This window comes from Ictidomys tridecemlineatus, chromosome 7 (assembly GCF_052094955.1).
Source record: "Ictidomys tridecemlineatus isolate mIctTri1 chromosome 7, mIctTri1.hap1, whole genome shotgun sequence".
NCBI classification, from domain to species: Eukaryota; Metazoa; Chordata; class Mammalia; order Rodentia; family Sciuridae; genus Ictidomys; species Ictidomys tridecemlineatus.
In genome coordinates this window covers 161,649,611-161,673,867 of record NC_135483.1, presented here as the reverse complement: position 1 = coordinate 161,673,867, position 24,257 = coordinate 161,649,611, and the positions used below count along the sequence as shown (strand labels likewise).

Sequence of the window (24,257 nt, the reverse complement as noted above, 5' to 3'; positions counted from 1 at the left end):
TTTGTTTATCAGTAATCTATAAATCTTAACCTGAAACTAGCCAGTTTTAATCAGTTTCTGAACTATGTACGATAACCAAGAATCCCACAAAGAAGTAAAATTATATAGCTGAACAAAAAACACATGGTGTAATAACATGTCATAATTGAATACTAGAAGATGCATGGTTTATCTTTTGATATTTCTTTTTTATGTTTCATATTCCTCATTTGTTTTGTTGCACTTACTATTTGGGAGACTTTTAATTTTTTATTTCACTTTTTTGAATAAAAAGGTATGGATTGTTCATTGTACCATTTGAAATATTGCAGTGTCTTAAGTAAAACTAAGTTTCCATTTCCAAACCTACTTTTTCATGTGATTTAGTGTGTAACTTTCATAATTTTTCCTCTGATACTAAAAATAAATATGAACAAATGTGTATCTATTTTTAGTTGGAATTACATAATAAACATCATTCTATAACTTTTTTTGGGGGGGTTGATGTTTACTTAAAATTCTATTAAGGAGCTGGAGATGTAACTCAATGATAAAGTGCTTGCTTGACATGTTAGGCCCTAGGTTCAATCTCCATCACTCCAAAACAAAACAAAAAAAAATTAAAAAAAAATTCTAAGCTGAGCGCGGTGGCACATCCCTGTAATCCCAGCAGCTCAGAAGGCTGAAGCAAGAGGATGAGTTCAAAACCAGCCTCAGCAAAAGTGAGGCACTAAGCAACTCCGTAAGACCCTGTCTCTAAATAAAATACAAAATAGGGTTAGGGATATGGCTCAGTGGTTGAGCACCCCTGAGTTCAATCCCCAATATCCACCCCAGCAAAAAAAACAAACAAAAAAACATTTACTGCAGAAGATCTTTACAAGTTAATATGTATCAATATAGATTGCTTTAATAACTGGATATTATTTCATAGCTGTGCATACACTAGAATTTATTATTTTTCAAACAGATTTTTGTTGATGGACATTCACGTTGGTTTTGGTTTTTGTCCTATTATCAACAATGTGGCAATATATGTGTTCATATTATGGTACCAAAAATACTATTAGATAAATATCTAGAAGGGACATTTTTTAATAAGAAGGTTGGAATATTTTTTTAATTATGATAAAGTATGCTTCATTACTTTGCCAAAAAAATCATTTCTTACACTACCAAATATTTATAGAAGTCAGTATTTTTTCATAGCTTTGCCAGCCCAGGATGTTACCATCTATTTTATTTTTGTTAATTTGAAGGATAAAAAATGGAATCTCATTGTTGTTTTTGATTTGCATTTCCCTATCTAATGGCACATTCATTGATTCTTTATGATTCTTCTCTGGAAATTGCCTTTTCCATCTATTACTCACTCTTTTTTCTATTGAGTTATTTATCTTTCTAATACATTTGTAGGAGCACCTTGTCTTAATTATATATTTGAATACTCTGTGTGTTATGTGTGTTGCAAATATTTTTGTTCCTCGTCTATGATCTTTTCCCATGCAGTCATTTGAGATTTTAGGTAGTTGTGAATGTTTGAGCTTTCCTTTGTGGTATCTAGGTCTCCAGTCTTGGTCCCCAACCCCTAAGATTATATGGACATTTTGTTTATCAGTAACCTATAAATCTTAACCTAAACCTATAATTCTTACTCTTTTTCTATAATTTTATTTTTATGTTTTTAATTCTGTTAAGATTTTTATTTAGAAACTGATTATTGGTTCTAGAAACAATTTTATGTGCTCATTATATTTTCCTTACAGCCTTTTTTTTTTTTTTAAACTGGTTCTGCTTCTTCAACTTAATTTTGCCCCCTCTCTGCCATTGGAGGATTGTGAATCTTTTTACCTAAACTGTGTAAAGGTTCCCCTGCCCCTTGCCATGAGATGGTCCAGGCAGTGGAGGATCTATCTATAGGAGAGGCAGGATGGAGAGACTTCTGACTGCTGTGGCCCTAACCTGCCACAGATGGCATCCTGGGCCAGGGAAGTGGGCAGTCCTCTCTGCTCTTAGGACTCTCCAGGTACAGGCAGGGAAAGAAGAGCAGTCTTCCCTAAATCTATTCACCCACTCAGGGCAGCCTTCCTCCAAGTCCAAGGTTCAAGCTCCCATCTTTCCAGAATCCCCTTCACTGGGCATTTTTAAATACTGAAAGTAGTTTGATAATCTCCAGTTCTGCCTGTGTGGTCTCTTAGGTAGGGACTCATATAGGAATGGTACATGGAGATATTTCCCTAAGCAAGGTCTTTTGAGAGATTCAAACTATGAGAGGGTTTGTGGTATCTGGGACTGTTTAGGAGGAAGGGATGGATGTTGTTGGAAAGCTAGATAATTTAACTTGCCTACTCGAGGCTTCCTACCCTCATTACTTCATATGCTCTTGATTCTCCTCAAATTAGTATCAGCTTGTCTCTTTTTAGGTACAAAAAAGGAGGATTTATGTTTTAATGTTTTACGTTGTCCAATCTTCATCATTCTGAGGTAGATCATAAGGGAACTTTTGCTAAATTAGAACTGAGTTCAGTCAGGACACCAGTCTGTATTCCAAAGCCACATAAATAAAATGTTTTCTTGCCTGACAGTGGTAAAGCACTTCACAAGCCATGTCTAGATCTTTCCTGGAGTAAAACTGCCATCATTCTGAGACATAGGTAGGGCAGTTATTCCTAGTCCAACTTTGTATATGGGAAACTGAGGCTCAGAGATCCCAAGTAAATTGCCTTAGATCATGTAACAAGTAAGTTGATAGAGTTAGATCTTACCTCAGATTCAGTTGATGTAGAAGCAACCTGTCATTTTATTAAAGATAATTCTCACACTTCTTCATCTCCTTTTTGAAAACAATATTGTGTGCCTACTACTGGCTAGGTACCATTTAAAACACTTACATAGTATTTTACATTCAAAGCCTTTTTGCATTCATTATCTCAAAATACTGTTTTCTACTAATCACTTATCTCCCCTTCACTAGGGTAAATGAACCTATTCTAGCAGGTGGAAGGTAAATTTCCTATTACAAATATGGGCAAATTGAGGTATATATGTGTTAGGCATCTATCAATCAAGAGCTGAGGGTAACACAGACTCTAATCTGTTTGCAAATGAGGTGTCTTCTCTCTCTCTCCACCAGACCATATGGCCTTCACTGTCTGATTTGTTCATTATGTCTAAGAACACCTGTGAGCCTAGTTAATAACACTTGGGCATTTTTGTTAATTTTATTCCACAGAGAATGAGCAGTCAGCCAATTTGGGAAAATTCCTAAGCTAGAAATGAACACTTAATAAGAAAAAATAAAGCAGACTATGTTGAATAAAGTTTCTTTCTTGGAAACTCTCTAAATTCTTTTAATTCCTTTCAGGTAATGAAAACTGTATAGAGGTACTTTTGGAGCAAAAGTGTTTTCGAAAATTTATCGGTAATCCTTTTACTCCACTGCACTGTGCAATGTAAGTAGAAATGCTGGAAGGTAATGGTGTTGCTTTAACTCTTTTGACTACATCTAGAAAAAAAATTGCCTTTTAGGGAAGGAAAAGCTTTTAGATTACAGATAAGACTAAAATATTCCATTTTTCTGCTAGTCTGATAGCAAAGTGTGGCCCCTAATGTTAATGATTTTCCAGAAGCTCCTTATGGAGTGCCACAGTTCCAAGATGATTGACATACTACCTTAGGCAAACTGCAGGAAGGGGTGGGTTGAGAGGCACATTTCACATGATGTGAAGAATTCTTCAAGCACAGTTCATTTGTCTGCCAAGTTTTTAAAATAAATCAGAGTTAACAACAATATGCCTATGGATATTTAGAAACACATTTTCTACCAGGAAGTCTTTTCATATACTGTAATTCTCCATTATTCATATGTGGTAAGTCTTTTTTGATAAATCTAATTTCTCCTCTAATCTTATAAGCCATTGTTCAGAGAATTCAGTGATTTTAAATCAGACTTCCATTTTCAGCCTGGAAGTCCAAGAACTGAGGATACTTTATGTTGTCTGTGGGTTGCACCCAATGCTGGATCATTTGGTTGGAAAGATATTAGAGGCATAAAATAGATGAATAAAGAAAATGCCGGTGGTAAAGTCTCAGGATGACTTCAAATCTGTAGGATCTATTTCTCTCCTACTTTGGGATGTTCAAAACAGTTAATATGTTGAATGCCTTAACATAGTGTAAGTGGTATGCAGTGAACTGCTACCTGGATGCAGAGGTTCTGAAAAGGTGCCAGGTTTACCATGTGTACCATTGAAACACACACCACAACTATTGGCATCAGATTTTTTAAAATGCATCAGATTGTCAGATATACAGGATGTAGAAAAATATGTAAGGAAGGAATATGTAATTTTTTAAAGAGTGAGATTTTTTTACCATTTTTATTTTAGAATAAATGATCATGAGAATTGTGCATCATTGCTACTTGGGGCCATGGACTCCAGTATTGTCAGTTGTCGAGATGACAAAGGCAGGTGAGTCATCCTGAGAAGGAGTATCTTTTGTTTTGATGAGTCTTAGTCTTTGCTGTGCAGATGCAGAACAGCCAAACATCTTTTTTTAATTGAATAGTAGTTCTGGCGTTTTGGCTCAGTAGTAGCGCACTCGCTTAGCACGTGTGAAGCACTGGGTTTGATCCTTAGCATCACATAAAAATAAAAAATAACTAAAGGTATGTAAAAAAGTTTTTTAAAAAGTAATAAATAGTTTTAAAAGTTAAATATTATAAAGGTTATATAATTAAAAGAAATTTCCCTCTTAGCCCAGAATCCCCAGTTTCTTCCATAGAGAAAACTACTGCACAGTGTTCTCTCCAAATTTTTATATTCCCCTAAATATTTTCTGTGCATATCTATAAACACATAGAGATATATAGATATGTATATGTGTGGGTGTGTGCATAATTGTTTTAATGCAAATGGGAGCATTTTGTAACCATGTTCTGATTTTAGTGATCTTGGAGAGCTTTCCATGCCAGAACATACCGATTTAAAATCTTCGCCTTATTTCATTGAATCCATCTATAGTATTTTACTCAGCCTGTCTTCTATTGAAGAATATTTAGGGTACTTCCAATATTTTGCTATTCAAAGACGTGGTACAGTGAACATTCTCACATCTGAATCTGTACACATGACCAGGTATATATAGAAGATCAACCTACGAGTGGAATTACTTGATTAAGAGGTTGATAGTTTTTAATTTTAGTAAGTAGTGCCAAATTGTCCTGCTAAAGAAATCAACCATCCATATTAGATTTAATGTGGGTTTTGAGAGTTTATTATTTAATCAACCAATTATCTACAAATTTAAGGTCAAATTTGAAAGTATCCATTTTAAAGAAGTTACTAGAACTCAAGATTAAATAACCACTGAAGATGCTAATTTCATTATCAAAGCCACCACATATATTACCCCTCCCCCCATCTAAGAGGTATCATTCACATAGATGACACTTCAGGTCTACCCTGACTGGCTTGCAGAGGTAGCTTGGTGGATAATCTCTGTAAACTGACAAATGTTAAATCCTAGACAGCACAGTGCTCATGTTTCTTAGGCAGTTGCTAAAGAGAGAACAGAATTTGAAGGAAACTGAAGTCACGTTTGTTTGCCATCTTTAGGACACCCCTTCATGCGGCAGCATTTGCTGATCACGTGGACTGCTTGCAACTTCTTTTGAGGCACAATGCTCAAGTGAACGCAGTAGATAATTCAGGGAGAACACCACTGATGATGGCTGCTGAGAATGGACAGGCAGGCGCTGTGGGTATGTACTGGTCAGATAGACTTTGCCTTTATGCCTATCCAGAAACCAAAAACAACAAAGGAAGAAATCAATGTTCTTTTAGTAGTAGTCTTACTTAAGCCCCTTGAGTTTGCTCAGTCGCCCTCAATTCTCTGTGACTTGATCATTGGTGAACATTTTCACCGAGAGCCAACCTGCCACAGTGAAATTTCTCAACACTGATAAACCAAATATGACAACAGAATCATTTTAAGTGGAAATAATGAAAATGTAAGGACAGTTAAAGCTAAAGCCTATCAGCCTTGGATCTGGACAGAACAAATATGGCTGTAGATTACTCATATTTTTTTTTCTTTAAAAACATTAAATATGATTATGTGAGCTATTCTGCTTTAAATGTTTTTGTTTTTATAGTGTCTTCTTCAAATTGCACCTCATCTAAGTAACTCTCTTTTGGCTTTTTCTGTAGATATTTTGGTGAACAGTGCTCAAGCAGATCTGACTGTAAAGGATAAGGACTTGAATACGCCCTTACATTTGGCTAGTAGTAAAGTATGTAAATGAATTTAAAACACTGTTACTTAATGTTGTAATCATGTCACTGAAATTCTATCAGTCTCAGAAATATGAAACTGTGTAACATGGCTCTTAATGAATTTTCCCAGGATGTTGTCAACAATAAGTGGAATCAAAGGGGAAAAAGAAAGGGCAGAATCACCAGGTGGATGAGAGTATGTGCCACCAGAATGAGTGTCAAGGGTTTTCTTTCCTCATGTTTGCTACTTGCCTTCTTGTCACAGTCCATCAGTCTTGATGCTGCCACTGTATCTGTCATGTAACATAGTTGGTATCACATAGCAGATTAGGAACGAGGCTTCTAAAAAGCAAGCCATTTGTACAGGAACGGTGGCTTACAATCATAATCCCAGCTACTAGGGAGGCTGAGGCAAAAGAATCTCAAGTTCAAGGCCATCCTAAGCAACCCTGTGAGACCTGGCTCAAAATAAAAAAAAATTTAAAAAGGGCTAGGGATATAGTTCAATGGCAAAGCACCATTGGGTCCAATCCCCAGAGTGTGTGTGTGTGTGTGTATGTGTGCGCGCGTGTGTGCGTGCATGTGTGTGTGTGTGTGTGTGTAGTTCAACTTGTTCTGTTGTTCAATTTGAAGACATTGCAATAATACCACCAAAAAATACATTATTGTAAAGCAAATAACTATCCACCTACATTTCTGCCCTTTGCCCCTTTTTCCTGGTGCATTGTTCAATTTTTTTGTTACATAGCATTGTGTTCCTGCTTACTTAAAAGATAAATGTATGTATGTATATGTGTATCTGTACACACATACATGAGCACACACATAAACATATAGGTGTATGTATGATTTCACAAAAGGCATTATAGTATAATGCCAGTTGACACCAGTGATGGTGGTTTATTGCAACATAATTAAAGACATTAATGGTGTCACCTAAACCCAACAGTATCAGAAATGTCAGCTCTTCCTTGCATCATTTGCATTTTCTCATTTTATGCTCTGTGAAACCCAGGGAAACCACAAAAAGTGCTAGTTTCATGGAGTTCATTACAAGAGGCAGTATTTTAGTGAATACAAGCACAGTGCTTTTTAGACTTTTGTGCAAATGGATCACCTGGGGACTTGGTTAAAATACAGATTCTGATTCATTAGGTCTGGTTGGGGTCCAAGATTCAACATTTCTAACTCTCAGGTGATGAGCATGATCCCAGTCGGTGGCCCTTGCTTAATAAGGGCTTAGAAAACATGTCCTCCTTACAAGGGCACTAGGCTTGAAGTCTTTACAAGGGATCTCTGGTTTAATAACTGATTTTTTTTAAAATTGTAAACCATCTATTGCCATAAGATCTAGTGATAGCTTCCTCTGGTTGAGTGAGAAAAGATGAGTTTCCCTAAACAGGACCCCTTCGTGACACAAGGCAGTAAATGATGATGAGGGATACAGATAATGGGTCTGATGGGAATACTGAGGGGAGATGGATCATGCAGTGTTAAGTGAAGGTTTGAGGAAGGTGGGAGCTGGTATGTGTTTTAAAAGTAATATTGAAGGATTTAAAGGTACTCTTAATTTCTGCTTTACCAGCTAAGCTAGCATCTGCTTTAGTCTAGACATTAAATTCTAAAAATTATCTTGGAAATATTAATGTTAAATATGAGTACTTTAGATCAGATTTATGTTAACCCAAGTCCTAATAGATTTAATGGAAAATCTTAGAATAGCTGGAGTCCCTTGACATTTTGGAAAAAAAAAAAAAAAGACTCAGAAAACAGCCCTGAAGAATGCTTTTTAGTTAGAGGAAATTCAGTTTCAATTTAAAACATAATGAAGTAATTTTTCAGGAAATTCACTGTCTCCCTCTCATGTTTCTTCTTATTCTTTTTCTTTATTAGGGTCATGAAAAATGTGCCTTGTTAATACTTGACAAGATACAAGATGAGAGCCTTATTAATGCAAAAAATAATGCACTGCAGACGTAAGTATAACTACTAAAGTTGGACCCAGAGTTGTAGACATGAGACAGAATGTAAGAGCCTGCCATGTGCCAGGCAGGCTGTGAGGGATACCACGATGAAAGATGGAGGCCAGGCCTGGCTTCCCCTTCATGAAGATTACAGTCACATGCCTGCAAATGCTGACTAGCTAGACAGTTTTACTCAGAATTCTTATTTTTATATTCCTTCTCAGCATTTTGTGAGGCCTTTGTTTCTCTTTGCTGATATTTCTGTGGTAACATTGTAAATTTAATGAGCTACTAGAAAAATCTTATGGGCTTACGGGCTGACATATTTGGGGAAACTATTTGTATTATGTATTAGCATTATGTATTCTGACTGGAAAATGACAGTTTTATAAATTAGATTCCCAGAATACATTTGAAGAGTTTCTAAGCTATTTGTCTTAATTATATTTTAATATAATTCAGTGTAACCCTCAGTGTGAAGGATCTAAAAGCTGCTTCATTTTCTATTTTAGGGAATTACTTATGCATTTGTTTTAAAGGCAAAGGAGTACTCAAATTGTTTTTTTTTTTCATTTAAGATTCTTAAGCAATATATAGCACAATATGCTGAGTTTGACACTATACGATATGTAAGATATCATACATTCAGTTGAGCATTTCTGTGCATTTAATAATAATGAGACTTAAGAGTGTATATTAATACCAGTCATATTGATAAAGAATATGAAACAGCAACTCAGATTCAGAAGTAGAAATCAGGCAATAAAGAACCTTCTACAAAACACACCAAAACTTGAATTCTTCCTTTGTCTTCCTGTCTACTGCCGCTGAGATAGTTTGTGATGCAAAGGATTTGTAATATCTGTAGGGAAATCTGGGCAAACACGTAAGAACAGTTGGATCATTAGCACCTAGAAAAGATCTGGCCAACACATATCTTTTTTAAAAAAAAAATAAAAATATCTATGTACTATTTATAGATTGTTAACTACCTATTCGTTTTAGTGACTCAAGCTAACCAAAATACTGTATTTTCATTGTGTTAGCTTTCCATTACTAAATAAAATATCTGAGATAATTAACTTGTAAAGAGAAAACGGTTATCTTGGCTCACAATTTATGAGGTTTCAATTCATGATCAGTTGGCCCCTTTGCTTTGGGCATGATACGTATCATAACAGGGAGCATGTAGCAGAACAAAGCTGTTCACTCATGGTCAGGACAAAAGAGAGGAAGAGGAAGGGGCTGGGTCCCACAGTCCCCTGGAGGATATGCTTCCAATGACCTAAAACTTCCCAATAGACCCCACCTGTTCAAGGTTACACCACTATTTTAGGAAATTACTTATGCATTTGTTTTAAAGGCAAAGGAGTACTCTAATTTTTTTTTTCACTTAAGATTCTTAAGCAATATATAGCACAAAATGCTGAGTTTGCACCAAGCTAAGGACCAACACATGGGTCTTTGCGTCCATTCCAGATCCAAACTATAGCACTCATGCAAATTTATATCACAACTGATACTCAGTATTGTTTTGTAGACCACTCCATGTTGCAGCACGCAATGGCTTAAAGGTGGTAGTTGAAGAGCTGCTGGCCAAAGGAGCTTGTGTACTTGCTGTAGATGAAAATGGTAAGTGGAAAAAAATAAATAGTTGCTGCAGGTACCGTCCTTATGCTGGTTGAAGCCAGAGGAAACTAGAAAGATAGGAGCTAGTTAAAAAGGCAATAAGAACATTCTCCTCCTTGAAAGTTCCGTGTTATAAGAAATCAAGCCAGGATAATCTGTCCTGTCTGTCTTTTTGTAAAACACATTGTCTAACTGTAGACCACCAGTACTGTTCATTTTGCATGTAGTGTCAGCAGCTTATCCCTAACTCCTCAGCATGGTAGTTGAACATTTTAGACACACTAAAAACCTTTCAACTTGGCATTTGGAATTCCAGCTGCATATGCTGAGGAATTAGAGATTACATGTGTCATTAATGCATGCTCAAGGGCTCAGTGAAAACCTATATCCTTTATTTATTTCAGTTCATTCTGAGATCAACACCCCCTGCCTTTTTTTAAAGTATAGATCAGAACTCATATTCCTGGTAATATGGAAATTTGGGGAACATGATTAAAATTTTATTGATTAATATCTAGGCTTGAAAGCTTCTCCTGATCTATATAACATTCCTTTTTCTAAATGAGCTACTTCTTGTCCGAAGCTTTCTACTCTGTCTGCTTCCTAAGAAAATTTGAAAACTAATGAATACTAGAATTGCACTAAACTACCATTTCAAGCACCAATGCCTCTTAACCTTGAGGAGCAAAAAGGAACTTCTGGATATTTATGAATTCAGTAATTTTTTAAATGTGGCACTTAATTAAAGTATTATAATGTATTAATGTAACTCAATTAACTGCTTATTACAGGTATTGGAATTAGCAGCTCATGCCTATTTCTCAGAAGTAAGCAGCCATACTGACATCATTAGCTAACTCTTATTAGTTTTGGTTTTGCAGCCCCATGTATCCTAGCATGTACCCTGCTCTATCCCCAACCTGACTCATCTAGGAAGCAAAGAGAGTCTTCTGCTCCTCCATCTCCTCTCACCTTCCCTTACCTTCTTTTCACCACTGTATACCTTAGGGTTGGCATGGAGAAACCTGCAGATTTTCTCCAAAATGACCAGAGAGATAAGAATTGATTAGTTTTTGCTTCTCTCTAGCATAAATCTGATGCATCTAAGGTTTATTTGGCCTACAGTGACAACATTAGGAACAAGAGCCCTGGGTCAGAGGAATATAGCCTGCCTATCTCAGAGATTAGGATCCCAAAGACCTGGGAACATTTGGGGCAGTTTTGTACAGCACTGCAATAATTCCTTTCCTGGTCACTGACCTTTGTGAGATGGAATGGTAAGATACCTGTTCATTCTTGTTTGGTTTCACACCACAAAGAGGAATAATCTCTTAAAGGCTGAGGGGGTAGGGAATCAGGTCAATGGATGGCAAACAGAACATCTGAGTTTTATTGAGCCAGTTCCTCTGAACACCTGAGTGAGTGCAAGACTCATTGTGTAGTGGGAACTTTTGCCAGCAGAGAGGTTGGCTAAGCCTTTCAGGGCAGCAGAGTGAATATTGGATAGGGTAGTGATTAAGTCAAAGAATGAAACTACCTCCCAAGGCACCTGTTTCATGTGTTGAGGCAGTTTTCTCATCTGGACTGGACTCATGAAATATAAATGATAGCGATGGCATAGCTCTAATTAGGGCAAGCATAGATTTTTCCCACATCTGTTACATTTCAGATTTGGGACTTTGTTATGTGGGATGGCTATTTTTTTTTTTAAATTCTGTTATATTTCTCTTAAATAGTAGTTAATTGTTAATCACAGATCGATTAGTGCTCTCCTGTGTCTGATCTATCAAACATTTCCATCTTTCTAAAACCAGTTAATTAATGTATACTTTATGTAAAGTATATATAAAGTGACAAAACTGCATTAGTCGTTTTGACAGCCATATAATTCTCAGTATCATTTCTAACTTGACACATGGTTACCTACCATGGAAAGTCATTGTTCTCAGAATGAGAGTCCCCCTCAGGCCCAGGTCTGAGGCTCATGGTGTGCGTGTGCTCTCCAGTAGAAACATCCTCCTGGTTGTCCTGTTGCTGTTTTCTGTGGAATCGTGTCCCACCCCTGCCCCCTCGTGTTTCTGTTCACTAGATGAAGGCTGGAATTCTGCCTAACTTCAGATAATATGGTGCTTGCTGTAGTCGTGTGAGCTGAAAACAATCACCAAAAAACCCCCACCATAGAATGTCTTCCCCTCCCAACCCCTCCAGCCTCACCCCTAGCATGACTTTGTGGGAATAACTCCTCCTTTGACCTGGCATGAATGCTAACTCAACATACATCTCCACCCGTGAGCTCATGGGAGATGTACTGTGGAATGCTCACGCCTCTCTGGACCCCAGGACTAACCTCTGCCTTGTCTGCGTTTACGCCCAGGTCATACCCCGGCCCTGGCTTGTGCTCCTAACAAAGACGTGGCTGACTGCCTGGCCCTCATTTTGGCTACCATGATGCCTTTTTCTCCTTCCAGTACAATGACGGCTGTCAACTTCGTTTGTTTTAAAAAAGACAATTTGAGCAGGACGACCCTCTCCAATCTGGGGAGCATGGTTAGCCTGTGCAGTAACAACGTAGGCTCGGAGGACGGGTACAATGAAAACGATTCTGACTCCGAAACCTTTTGACTTTGGACCGTAGAAGCTTTTCCTTCATCACCTGTGTTGGAGGAAGGGAAAGAAGCTTGAATTCCATGTTTATGCTGTACTCAAGTATTATTGGGGGCCCGAGCTTCCAGAAGCCAGTAGAGAAGGAGTTGATCCAACCTAGGGAGGGCAGCTAGGCTGTAGGGTGAAATACACACACAGATGGGCTCCGATTTTGTTTAGTTTCATGTTTTCCTTAGATCTAAGATATTTCTGTGAAAGTCTACCTCTCATTTTAAGTAAGGAATTTTTTTTTAAAAAAAGTATTTGATTCTATTTCTTGGGGATAAGGCAACAGAGAGGCAACTGTTCACTATAAAGAATTTTTTTGTGTGTGTACTCAGCAGTGAGTTTTCAGAAGTATATCAATGTGACATTCATGTCCCCTGGGAGGGGAGGGAAGAAGTGGATAGGAAATGCCTCAAACCTCTTCTCACTCTGATGTTTACTTCCTCACTAGAAGCCAAAGGTAAAGAGGTTCATCTTCAGAAATAATGCCTATAATAGTCTTTTTTAAGGGAGTCCAACTATTCTATAGTAAGCACTTAAATATCCAGAACTTCTTTCTGAAGATCTTTGTTAAAGTTGCCAGATGAATGAACTTGCTTTTTTTTTTTCATTTAACACAAATACGGCACCCAATGTTCCCCCGTAACATGACTAATTTTCCCTCAAGTGATTGAGCCCAAATCTATCTAACAACATTGAAGGTGAAAATTATATTGCGCCAAAACTTTGAGGCAATATGCAGATTTAATATGAAACTATCCTTTCTTAATTTCTCCTTAAATCAAAATACTAACTTTTTTAAAAAGTCTGAATTGTCAGCATTGTTCATCAATAGTAAAATGTTAAATGAGCTTCTCAGTCAAGGTCATGCCAAGTGAGTGGAAGTATGACTACAAAAGGGAACAATGAAAGTGAAAGCAGAAAGTAGAGATGGGTGATATGGAAATTAAAGCCAATTGCCAGTTGCTCCATGACGAAATCAACATAGTGAATACTGTGTCTACTCCCTCTGCCAAAGCTTCTAGGTCAAATGGACCCCGTTCCGCACCTGGAACAGCTGTACAAAAAGAAGAATGAGACTTTAAAAATTATGCACATACACACACACACACACACACACATATCTGTGTATATATATATATGTATGTAGCTCATCAGCCAGCTATATGTGAGGACCAAAATGCTTCAGTCTAAAGTGGAAGATTTAAATTTTTTTCCTTCAAAATGAAAGTGAGAACTGTAGTAGCTTTTCTATGGAGTTGTAATCTTTTTGTGTACCAGTCTTTGTTGTATTTTATATTTCTTATGACACAGATTTCTAGTTGATGGCTTAACATTTGTAACTGATGATGTGTTGACCACAGTTTATTTTATTTTTTTTGTCAAACTAGAGAAAATGTCTGTATACTTTTGATGTAAATGTGTTTATATTTATTTGAAATGAAACAAATGCCGAGGAAACTGTTTGTTCCTTGTTTTAATTGTTATGTATCTTATTTGGAATAACAAAAAAAAAAAAATAGAAAAACACCCTTGACCCTGGGCTAGGCAGCAGCCCCCTGTCCAAACCCAGCATTTCCACTGCTAAGGTTTCCAGTCCACCCTCAGGTTCATGCATCACTCAGTTCCAGTCTGCAGCCAGCATAGAGTGTGTAAGACATGGCCATCCACATGCTTTCTGTAAGACAAAAGCTAAAGTGTATAGTGGGTCATATACACAAAGGTGGGCCAAAGAGAGACCCAGAAATTACCCTGAATACACTGAAAAATCTTACCCGATCCCCAACCCTAATGGGAAATGATGTCAGCATGGGCACTGTGCCAAGAGAAGAAATCAGAATCGCCAGCTCAAGTGCTATATTCCCCTTGAGGAAGAGACAGGAAAGAAATGTGTTGCAATAGGGCAGTACTAGTCAACATTTTATAATAAGTTCCATTTTCACCCTGGAAATTTCTATCTCACAGTGTGTGTGAGATATTTTTCAAAACAGTGTTCTATCATATCTGAATCAAACACAGATACTGTATTATTTTTTTCTTCTAACTGTAAAAGACTTTATTTAATCTTACTCTTTCAATATCCTGGATTTAATTAAAACTCATGTTGAGTTCTTCACACATGAGAACTTGTTCAAAGGTCTTTCAGAACCGTTATTAATTTCATCAAACATTTTCAACACCAACATCATTGTTTTTTAAACTCGGTGTGGTATTTTCTCTCCTTCTTCTGTTCTTTTTGTTTACAGAAGATGAATTTTTAAAAATGTAAACAGATTGCTAATGAACAATAATGACCTATCTTTACCAAAACACTGAAAACAAGGGAGCTCGGACATTGAAGAGCATGACACACTGAGGTGTCTGTTTCTAGAAGTGAATGGGAGTCTTACTCAGTTGGTATTTAAAGCAGGAAATGAAATGCCTGTGTTCAATGGCGAGGCAGCATTAACATTTTTCCTGTAGAGTAGCAAAGAGTACGTGGGTCTTTTCAGCAAAGCAGTGACCTACCTTGAGGCATTATCTCCGTGGAGCTGCATTTTGACTTTTCCTCACTGTCTTTCCGATAGAAGGAGGACAAAGGAACAAAATGAAATCATGCTCACAATGAACTGTTCATTGAATCAGTATAGATCCCTTTCTCCTTTGTTCTCCCCACTTCTCCTTCATAAGAGAGACCAAATTTTTTTTAAGAAATGACTTTAAAAACTATAATTTCTGTGTGTTTCAAATTACATCTTTTAGAAATAAAGTTGTTTGCAACATAGCTTTCTAAGAAAAAAACAAAAACAGAAAATGTGTTTTTTAGTCTTACATGCTTAGTGCTTTTACCTAAATGTGTTATTTTTAGACTGTATTTTAACCACAGCCCTGTGATCATGTTTCATTGCACTTACCGATTCGCCAGTGTCTGCCTATCTTTGGTAAATACATCATTATCTCCAAATTGCCTAAATCCTGCTATGATTCTACAGTAAATAGCTCAGGGGATTTCTATTTATCACTACTAAAAGGGCACCATAGTATGTTTTGGTACTTTAGGCAGTAAACAGCTGCTTGACTTATTGTTTTATTATTCAGTTAGAGCAGAACATCAAATGGATTTGCTGCACTAGTTAATCTTTGTACTGTTGAGCAACTTGGTTTGCTTATCTGTTGTGTTGGTTGAAAACTCATCCCATTTTTTGTCATGTGAAATGAAGTTAGAGTGCCTTTTTATATTTGTATATTCTGAAAATGTTATGTGAAATGTTTTGTATTTTTTTCATTTGAGTGTTATCAGAGCAATATAATACCAGTGAGTTTTCATTGCAACCTTTCTTTGAATGTATAAAGTGTCTTCCCCTCCCTTTCCCCTTTTCTCTGCTTTGAAATGAAAATGCTAAAGTTTTCTATAGGAATTACATTTGGTTTTGCAGTGCTAAAATGCTTTCTTCTTACAAAACTGTAAACCATAGGTCAGTATTATAGAGGAAAAGCGTTTTGAGATAGTGACAATCTGAGCGTGTGTATAAAATGTAATTCTATGAGTTTCTTATGTAATTCTTATGCAGTGATATAAAGATTCAATGCAAGTACCTTTTGTTTAGTAGTTTTGTCTACATTCTTTATGCTTTAGCATGTGCAATATATCTTTACAACGCACGATGATACAAATTTGGTGCCAGTGTTATATTTTGCATAACATATTTGTAACAGCATAAAATATTGTTTGATGATTTCAGTGGAATTTTGTCTGTAATGTTTTCTTATGTAAATTGGAGTTAAATGACTCTGGTAAATGTCATGACTGTAAAAATGAGGAAAGTTGTTTTTAGTTCAGTGAATGACTTTGAACCAATCTGAATCTTCTCAAGCACAGTTTGATACTTTTGCAACTACTGAATGCTCTAATAACGTAATGAAGTACTTAACTGTAATATACTATGGAAATGCATTCAGATGGTTATTTTTACAAATAAAAACGGTACAAATATTGTTGCAATTGTGTTTTCTTTCATTTTTCCACCTGATGCTTTTTTCACATTATGCTGATTTAAATCTTTGTCTTCCCTTTGAAACCATAGCAACATTATTTAAACTTTGAAAATAATCAAGATAGAAGTATATCTCCATATTTGCAATTTGTGTGTGTTATCACAATTAGATTTTTAAAAAAGTCAAAACATGTATGTTTGTTTCTTATATTTATTTATGCCTCCAAGATTTTCCATAAAGGACTGGAGCTGGCTTGCAACAAAAGACATGTGATAACCTACCAGTGGAAAAATTAAGACAGGAAAAAAAATACAAACACATATGGGACGCAGTAGCTGTGACTGAACTTGAGTTTTCCCTAAGCTTCCTTGCAGCCAAGGAAAGAAGGAAATATGATCAGTTATATGTCTGCATATATCAGAAAGGAAGAAGCCCACTGTACCCTAAAAATTTGAAAACAATCAGTTTATATTGGTTGCTTTCACCACTACCCTGTAGCTGCTTCATAGCAACACAAGAACTTATCTGTCTGTACTATCTTTAAAGGTATCCATAGATATTCTATCTCCATTTATCTTACCATCTAAAATTTCTCCACCTGAGTAGTAACTGCAGGTAAAGTCCATGGGGAAAACCTCCTGATGGAGTTTCCAGTTAATAAGAAAGAGATTTGGGGGTGGAGCTTAGAATAAAATATTTGCAGTTCTTAAAGTCCACTCTAGTTTCAACACCAGCTTTTTCATGAAGAAACTGAATCCCAGAGAAGTTAAACAACTTGCTTAAATTTGCATAGTATCTGCCAGAGACCTTTCCTGGAGAAGCTCACAGCATGGCAAGTTGCCTCATGGCAGCAAGCAAGACAGAAGTGTCTGTTCTTTGTAACTGAGTCTCAGAAGTGATATGCCATCCTTTTCCCTATATTCTATTCATTGAAAAGAGTTTGTACTTGGAACTCTACTGGAACCACACTGTTCAAACCGAGGGTACTCAAGGACAGAGGATTACCAAAGGGAGTAAACACCAGGAGGGAGAAATTTATGGAGCCACTTTTGGATGGTACATACCACAATGGTCTATCACAGTACCCCCTGAAGGTCAAGCATCATTCTTGAATGACTTCTTCCCAGTAATGGCTCAGGAAATTATTTGCTTGACTTCCTAAATTCTCCCTTTCAAAGAAATATGTTAACCTCCTCTGATTTTACTTGTTCCCTTATAAACAAATAGAAAGGGGATAATGGCCTCTTTTGCAACAATTATATTGTTGAACGTTGATGTGTCACTTTGTCTCCAAACTGCTTGTCAAAGGATCCCTGTCTCTCATTCCATTCAGCAGGTTTAAATCCCCATGCATCTAACCCTGACTTAACACACTTAATGCATTCCAGAATTAGCTTGCAAGGCACAGAAGCATTAAGCTAAAAGGCTATTAACATACCATAAAAATATTGTGGGTAGAAGTGTTTCATGAATTATGTCTTTAGCAAATTATATACAGAAGGTACATTTGCTGTAAAACATAAAGCAAAAAATGACTGTGCCATTCCATTCATTAATTCTCAGTCCTCTTGGGGGAAGTGATTGAAAATGTGTGGGCATTTGTGGTGGGAAGGGTTTGCTACCAGCATCTACCATTCTGGGCCCAGGAACACCAAATATGCCACCCAGTCCAGTAACCAACCATCACACCCATAGGGCCAGTGCTCCCCTACCCTTCTGCTCATCTATTCTCTCTCCTTCTGTTTCTGAACCATTTCTTCATCAACTTATTCTCTGTGAAGCCAGTCATATTTCTTTATGTATTTCCATAAGGAATTGCCTAAACATGCTCCAGTATGCAGCCCATCATAAGGAGAACATACAAGCTTAAGAAGGAGAACATGGAGGGCAATGCTGAACCCATGTGCCCTAGTCTTTCCAGCAGAGATCACACGCAGGTGAGTGGACAAGAGAAAAGTTCTGCATGAATTCAAGATAAATATTTAATTCCTTTATTAACAGACACACAAATGTTTGCATGTGTGATAGAGTTTATTAGTGACCCTTTCAAGAGCAGATGCACCAGAGTAGGGAGGAAAGCAATCCAAAGATAGTTAAGGAGAGAAAAATGAGGGGAGAAAATGGAGGGGGGGGGAAATTTAGGCAGTAGCTGGAGGAGAATGTTGAGATAGGAGATGTAGCCTATTAATGGCGAGAGAAAGGTATAAGAGAGAACAGGAGGAAAATGTGAAAAGGGATGCGTGATTTGGGAGATCATTTATAGAGCAGTAGAGGATTGCTGAGTAGGGTTTAGTACACCTGAGATTTATAATCTTTAATTGAATATATTAGTCATCTTGGTGAGGTGTTTTTTTTTTTCCATAAGCTATTTGAATGGAGGAATGGAGTAAGTAGAAAGTAGAGGGCTGGGGATGTGGCTCAAGCGGTAGCGCACTCACCTGGCCTGGGTTCGATCCTCAGCACCACGTACAAACAAAGATGCTGTACCCGCCAATAACTAAATAATAAATATTTTTTAAAAATTCTCTCTCTCTCTACCTCTCTCTACCTCTCTCTCTCTTTAAAAAAAAAAAAAAAGTAGAGTTTCACCAAGGATAGAGCTTTGCAAAGTGAGTCCAAGGAGAGGGAAAGGAATGGAAACTTAGTGCTTTTAATGGATGTGATTCTATGGTTCATAGATTGAGGGAGATGATGAGTAGTAAAAAAGAAAAAGAAAAAGGTGGTACAATTAATGGAATTGTTGAGTTGTAGCACCAAAGTTAATCTAGATGCAGGGTGCTCAAGGTAAAGATTCAGAGGTGGTACAGTTTTCACGATGACACAGCCACAGATCTCATCATGGGAATGGGTTGGTAGCTGAGGATGATTTGGGGGAAAAAGCATTGGAAGTTAAAAAAAAAAAAAAGTCAAAATCCAGGCAAGTCAATATGATGCGTGGTTCAAAAGCCATCAGAGAATTTCAACAAAAATGATGAGAAAACTTAACCACTTCAACACATCTATTATCTAGGCATTTTACTAAAAGTTGACACATACTCAAAGCTGATTTATTGTGGGTCCAAAGTTTGATTTTGAGATTAGGATAACATTCTTGAAGAAGTAATGGTGGTCAAATGAATTTTTGTTAAAAAAAAAAAAAGACCTTGACTATGACACAATGACAGGTTTATGACCATATGGTTTAGACTAAATGTGTTTATCAGGCTCTCCAGAAAACATGACAGATGGCTAAGAGCTGCAGAATGAACAAAAGGAGCGTATGGATCACACAAATATCTTGAGATAATAATGAAAAATTGAATACTTCCCAGTGGACTTTCACAGAGAACAAAACGTTAAAATCTTTGGAATCCTGTATTGCTCTTTAAGTGAAAAACCAAGTTTACTTTAAAATATTAACTTTTGCTAAAAAAAAAAAAAACTCAATTTTTAACTAAAAAACAGAAAGCTAATTTGGGTTTATAATTCCCTTTTGGATTTCTTTTTTTTTTTTTTTTAGAAACGATTTCTTCATTTCTAATGCTGTATTTCTATTCCTTAAATCTTAACTCTGCTACATATGTGCACATGTATATACACACATACTTATTTACGTATATATGTATGTTTTGATACATAATATTCTTTGTCAGGTCTGAGATCGACTCCTTGCTATATTATTATTACTTCAAGTCTGTAAAGATTTTGTTAGAGGAACGGTACCTGCTAATTTATTGATTTTCTGCTTAACTTCATTCACAAGGGACTACCTATTAGCATGTAAATTTTGATTAGGCTGATGGACCCATTTCATTTTGGCATCAGTGCTAAAAATGCTGATAACGGGCCCAGTTGGTGCCATCTGGGGAGCTGACTTTGTGATGTCACAGCTGACACTAGAAATTAGACTGAGAAAACCAATTAATTTCCCACAATGTATTTCAGGTATTGAAAAAGAAAAGCCTTTGAGGGTGCTAACAATAACCCCTAGAGATAAGAATAGCTCCTGTAGTGTACATGAATGATCCGTCCTCCTCATCCTTGCCGCCAGCCTCGTGACTGGCGAGTGAGCTGCAGGGTGCTGAGCAGAGGACATTCTTGCTATGATGTTGGTTGTGACCAGACCTTTTGTACCCCAAATGAAAATCACCTCATTAAATTACTCAAGCTGCTTTCCACTTAGAGTGAGTAATGAAAGGAACTAATGCTCCCTCAATGCTTATGATGTGCCAGGCTCCATTCTGAGTGTTGTATGTCCTTATGGGAACCTTAGGAGATTGGTATTATTATCATCCCCAAGAATACATAGACTACTCATGGCAGATCTGGGATTCAAACCTAGTCAAGGTGACTTCAGAACCCACAATCTTAACTCTGCTACACATGCGTTTACACACACACACACACACACACACACACAGGTGTATATACACACATACACATATATATGTATATATGCACATACATATATATATACACACATTTGTACTTATATAAATACATATGTGTGTTTGTTTTAATCCATAATCTACACACACACATATTTATACAAAGTGTAAAACAAACTGCTTGATGTCATTTTTCCCCCCCTTTCTAGCCTGTTCTTCTGTTTCGTTTCCCATTTTGTTCTTATGTTTTTGTTTGTTTGCATTTGTGGTGCTGGAGATTGAATCCAGGACCTTGCACGTGATAGGTAAATGCTCTACAATGAAACTACATTCCCAGCCCTTTTTATTTCGAGACAGGATCTCACTAAGTTTCTAAGGCTGGCCTTGAGTTTGTGATCCTCTTGCCTCAGCCTCCTGAACAGCTGAGATTACTGGTATGTGCCACCACGCTCAGCTGCTTTTCAGGTTTAAAGTTAACAATATTGCCTGGCCTTTCTTCCGTGTCAATAAGTAATGGTACTATCGTTTGGATGAGGAAAGTCCCCCAATGCCCTCCGTATTAAAGACTTAATCCCCAGACTCTGGTGCTGTTGGAAGGTGGTGGAACTTTTACAAGGTAGAGCCTAGTGGGAGGTCTTCCTGTTATTGGGGGTGTTCCCATGAAGGCAAGAGTGGGACCCTGATCCCTTTCTATCCTTTTGTGTGTGTGGATGTGTCCTAGCCAGGAGGTAAAGAACTTTGCTCCACCACAAGTTTCCTGCCATGATGTGATGCCTCACCATAGAACCAAAAGCAACAAGGCCCACCGACCATGAACAGAAACCTCTACAACTGTAAGCCAAGATAAACCTTTTGTTTGTGTAAGCTGATTATCTCAGGTATATCTTATAATAATGGAAAGCTGACTAACATACTTGGTCTAAACAGGGAGTTACTAAATAATGGTCCATGGGTCAAAACCAGGATGTGTGTTTTTTTTAAAATACCAGTTTTATTGAGATGTTGATACAATGTAGCCTTGTAAACTGTACAATTCAATGTTCTTCAGTGATTCTTTAAACTTATATAAGCATCACCATTCATTTCAGAAAATGTTTTATTACCTGGTACCTATTAGCAACCCTTGTCTATTTTATTCTCTCTTCCTGTTCTTTGGTAAAACTAATTACCTTCTGCTTCTATGGATTTGCCGTTCTGTACACATCATATACCTGAAATAACATGACTTTTGGTGACTGGCTCCTTTGCATAATGTCTCTAAGATTCATCCATGGTTTAGCATGTTTAGCTACTCTATTTCTTTTTACAGTCAAATAATATTAAATCATACAGATATACCACATTTTGTTTACCCATGAATCAGTTGGTGAACATTTGAGTTGTTTCTACTTTCGAGTTATTATGAATAATGTTGATATGAATATTTATATTCAGAATTTTGCATGGACATAAGTTTCCATTTTCTTATGTGGTTTTGTGACTATATTCATAAACAATGTGGGTCTATAATTTTCTTTTGCGGTCTGTTTCTGGTTTTGGTACGAAGATAACACTGGTCTCTTAGAATAAGTTTAGAAATATACATGGTTGCACAGGAATATAGCCTCCCACCTTCCTCCTCCTTCACTGAGGAGAGTTTTTGCATTTACAGATAGACCCTTGGTCTGCACGACCAAGCTCTGTCTGTACCTTCAGCACCCCTTGCCTACCTCTCAGGCCTAGGAATGTAGCATTGGAGGCAGAGGCTGCTCCCAAGATAGTAGAACTGAGAAACAGATCCATGTAGGGCTGTGGGTGGGTTCAGGATCTTTCAGTAGGTAATTCCAGCATCTCATGTGTCCAAATAGTTTAAAAGAGGGTGACAGACCCGTTTGGTACATCCCCTTTGACCTGCAGGCTTTTTGCCCCATGGGAAAGGGAACAACCTAAGAGGCCCTGGCAATTATCTTCCATTATGGGTCACAGGTCTAAGGCTCCTACTGCCAGCCAGTTCACTCAGTACCTACAAGTTAAATATTAGTCTTTCAGAAAAGTAGAGATATGTATGCCAACCTGTTTTTTTTGTATTTTTGATCGTAGGGATAAAAAAATACCAGAGACAATCTGAATGTCATTCTAGGCTCTTCCTAGTATGAAAAAAATATGCAGCTCTTAAAAATAATGAATGTAAGAAACATTAAATACAGTTTTTAAAAGCAAGTTTCAGTGAAATGTTTATGGTTACAATTTTAAACAACTTTTTTTAAAAAATCCATGTATATGTTTAGAAGTGTCTCTGTTGTTTGATCATGGACAAAGATAGTGCAGGACTCACCTCATAAGATTCAAAAAAGAAGTATAAGGAATGATGAGGTCATAGTTAAGTGGGAAAATGGACATGGCATATTCTAAGTGAAAATATAAAACAGATTATAAAATTCCTTTGTATCACAACAAGCAATAAAATTTGAATATGTCTATGGACAAAGAATAGAATATAATATCACTGTATTAAAATATTGATTTATTAAAGTGATAGAATTGGGCAATTTTTGCTCTGAATTTTGTTGTTTGTACAATGAAGTGGTTTTTTTTTTTAAAGAAAAGAGACTGGAATGTATAAATAGAAATCGAGAGGTAAATCAGTCATTCTATTTCCTCTTAGATTAATACTGTTCAATAGAAGCAGCTCCAAGGTCTGTAGCTAAAGAGGAAAGAAAAAAAATTTTGGAGATGCTCCAATAAAAATCACAGATATGTGAAGAATTCAAGGATACATCCTTTTAGGAAGAATAAAAGGGACTGAACTTAAACAGCTTAAAGTTTTCTTTAAATGTAAAATTTAGAGATCTGAGTCAGTAATTTCTCATATCCTTTTAGATCTGACTATTTTTATTCTTAGACTAGCTCTGTTAGTCAACAGAGTGTCAACCACCTACAGCACCTAGAGTGGTGAACTAGACATATGCAGATATCAAGGAATATCTGACTATATCATGAATCTCCATTAATCCACAGTAATAAGAATTTCTTCCAGACAGATAAAGGAGGTATGCCCTTCCTCCACTGAATGAGAAAATAAATAGGCTTTAAACTGTAGCATGACAACTTTAGGATGCTGAACATTATCTGATAAATATGTAGTAAATAGGCAGGTGGTTAATACAAGACTGTAAAGTTCTTTCCCTGTAGACTTTTAGAATTAGGTTGTCACCCATCCTCCAGGATGGCATTAGAGAGATATCAGATAGCACAGAACTCTTTCATGCTCCAAGTACATTCTCTCTTCATCAGTTTGTTATTCTAGAAGACTTTTTCTATCTTTTTGAAACAACCTATAGTCACTGTTAAATTCAGTAGCACCAAAATTTGTCTGTACCCCCAAACAGGAATCAAAACAGACATCCTAGACTCGTCCTTCTCATTTGCTATTCCAA

General features: G+C 36.8%; 1 protein-coding gene across 9 annotated transcripts in view; it reads left to right on the top strand.

The window, feature by feature from the left end:
- The window catches only part of Ankrd44 (ankyrin repeat domain 44), a 287,618-nt gene extending 271,137 nt beyond the window's left edge, over window positions 1-16,481 (top strand). For 4 of the 9 annotated variants that reach the window (XM_021725747.3, XM_021725745.3, XM_078017783.1 and 1 more), the window contains 8 exons: window positions 3,344-3,431; window positions 4,368-4,451; window positions 5,598-5,743; window positions 6,192-6,274; window positions 8,151-8,233; window positions 9,762-9,853; window positions 10,642-10,677; window positions 12,225-16,481. In XM_021725747.3, the coding sequence (XP_021581422.1) occupies window positions 3,344-3,431; window positions 4,368-4,451; window positions 5,598-5,743; window positions 6,192-6,274; window positions 8,151-8,233; window positions 9,762-9,853; window positions 10,642-10,677; window positions 12,225-12,472 (860 nt within the window). In that variant the 3' untranslated portion in view covers window positions 12,473-16,481. Of the gene's footprint in view, window positions 1-3,343; window positions 3,432-4,367; window positions 4,452-5,597; window positions 5,744-6,191; window positions 6,275-8,150; window positions 8,234-9,761; window positions 9,854-10,641 lie in introns of all 9 variants that reach the window. The other 5 variants (XM_021725746.3, XM_013358207.4, XM_005324347.5 and 2 more) reach the window with 3 other exon arrangements.
- Window positions 16,482-24,257: the final 7,776 nt, after the last annotated feature.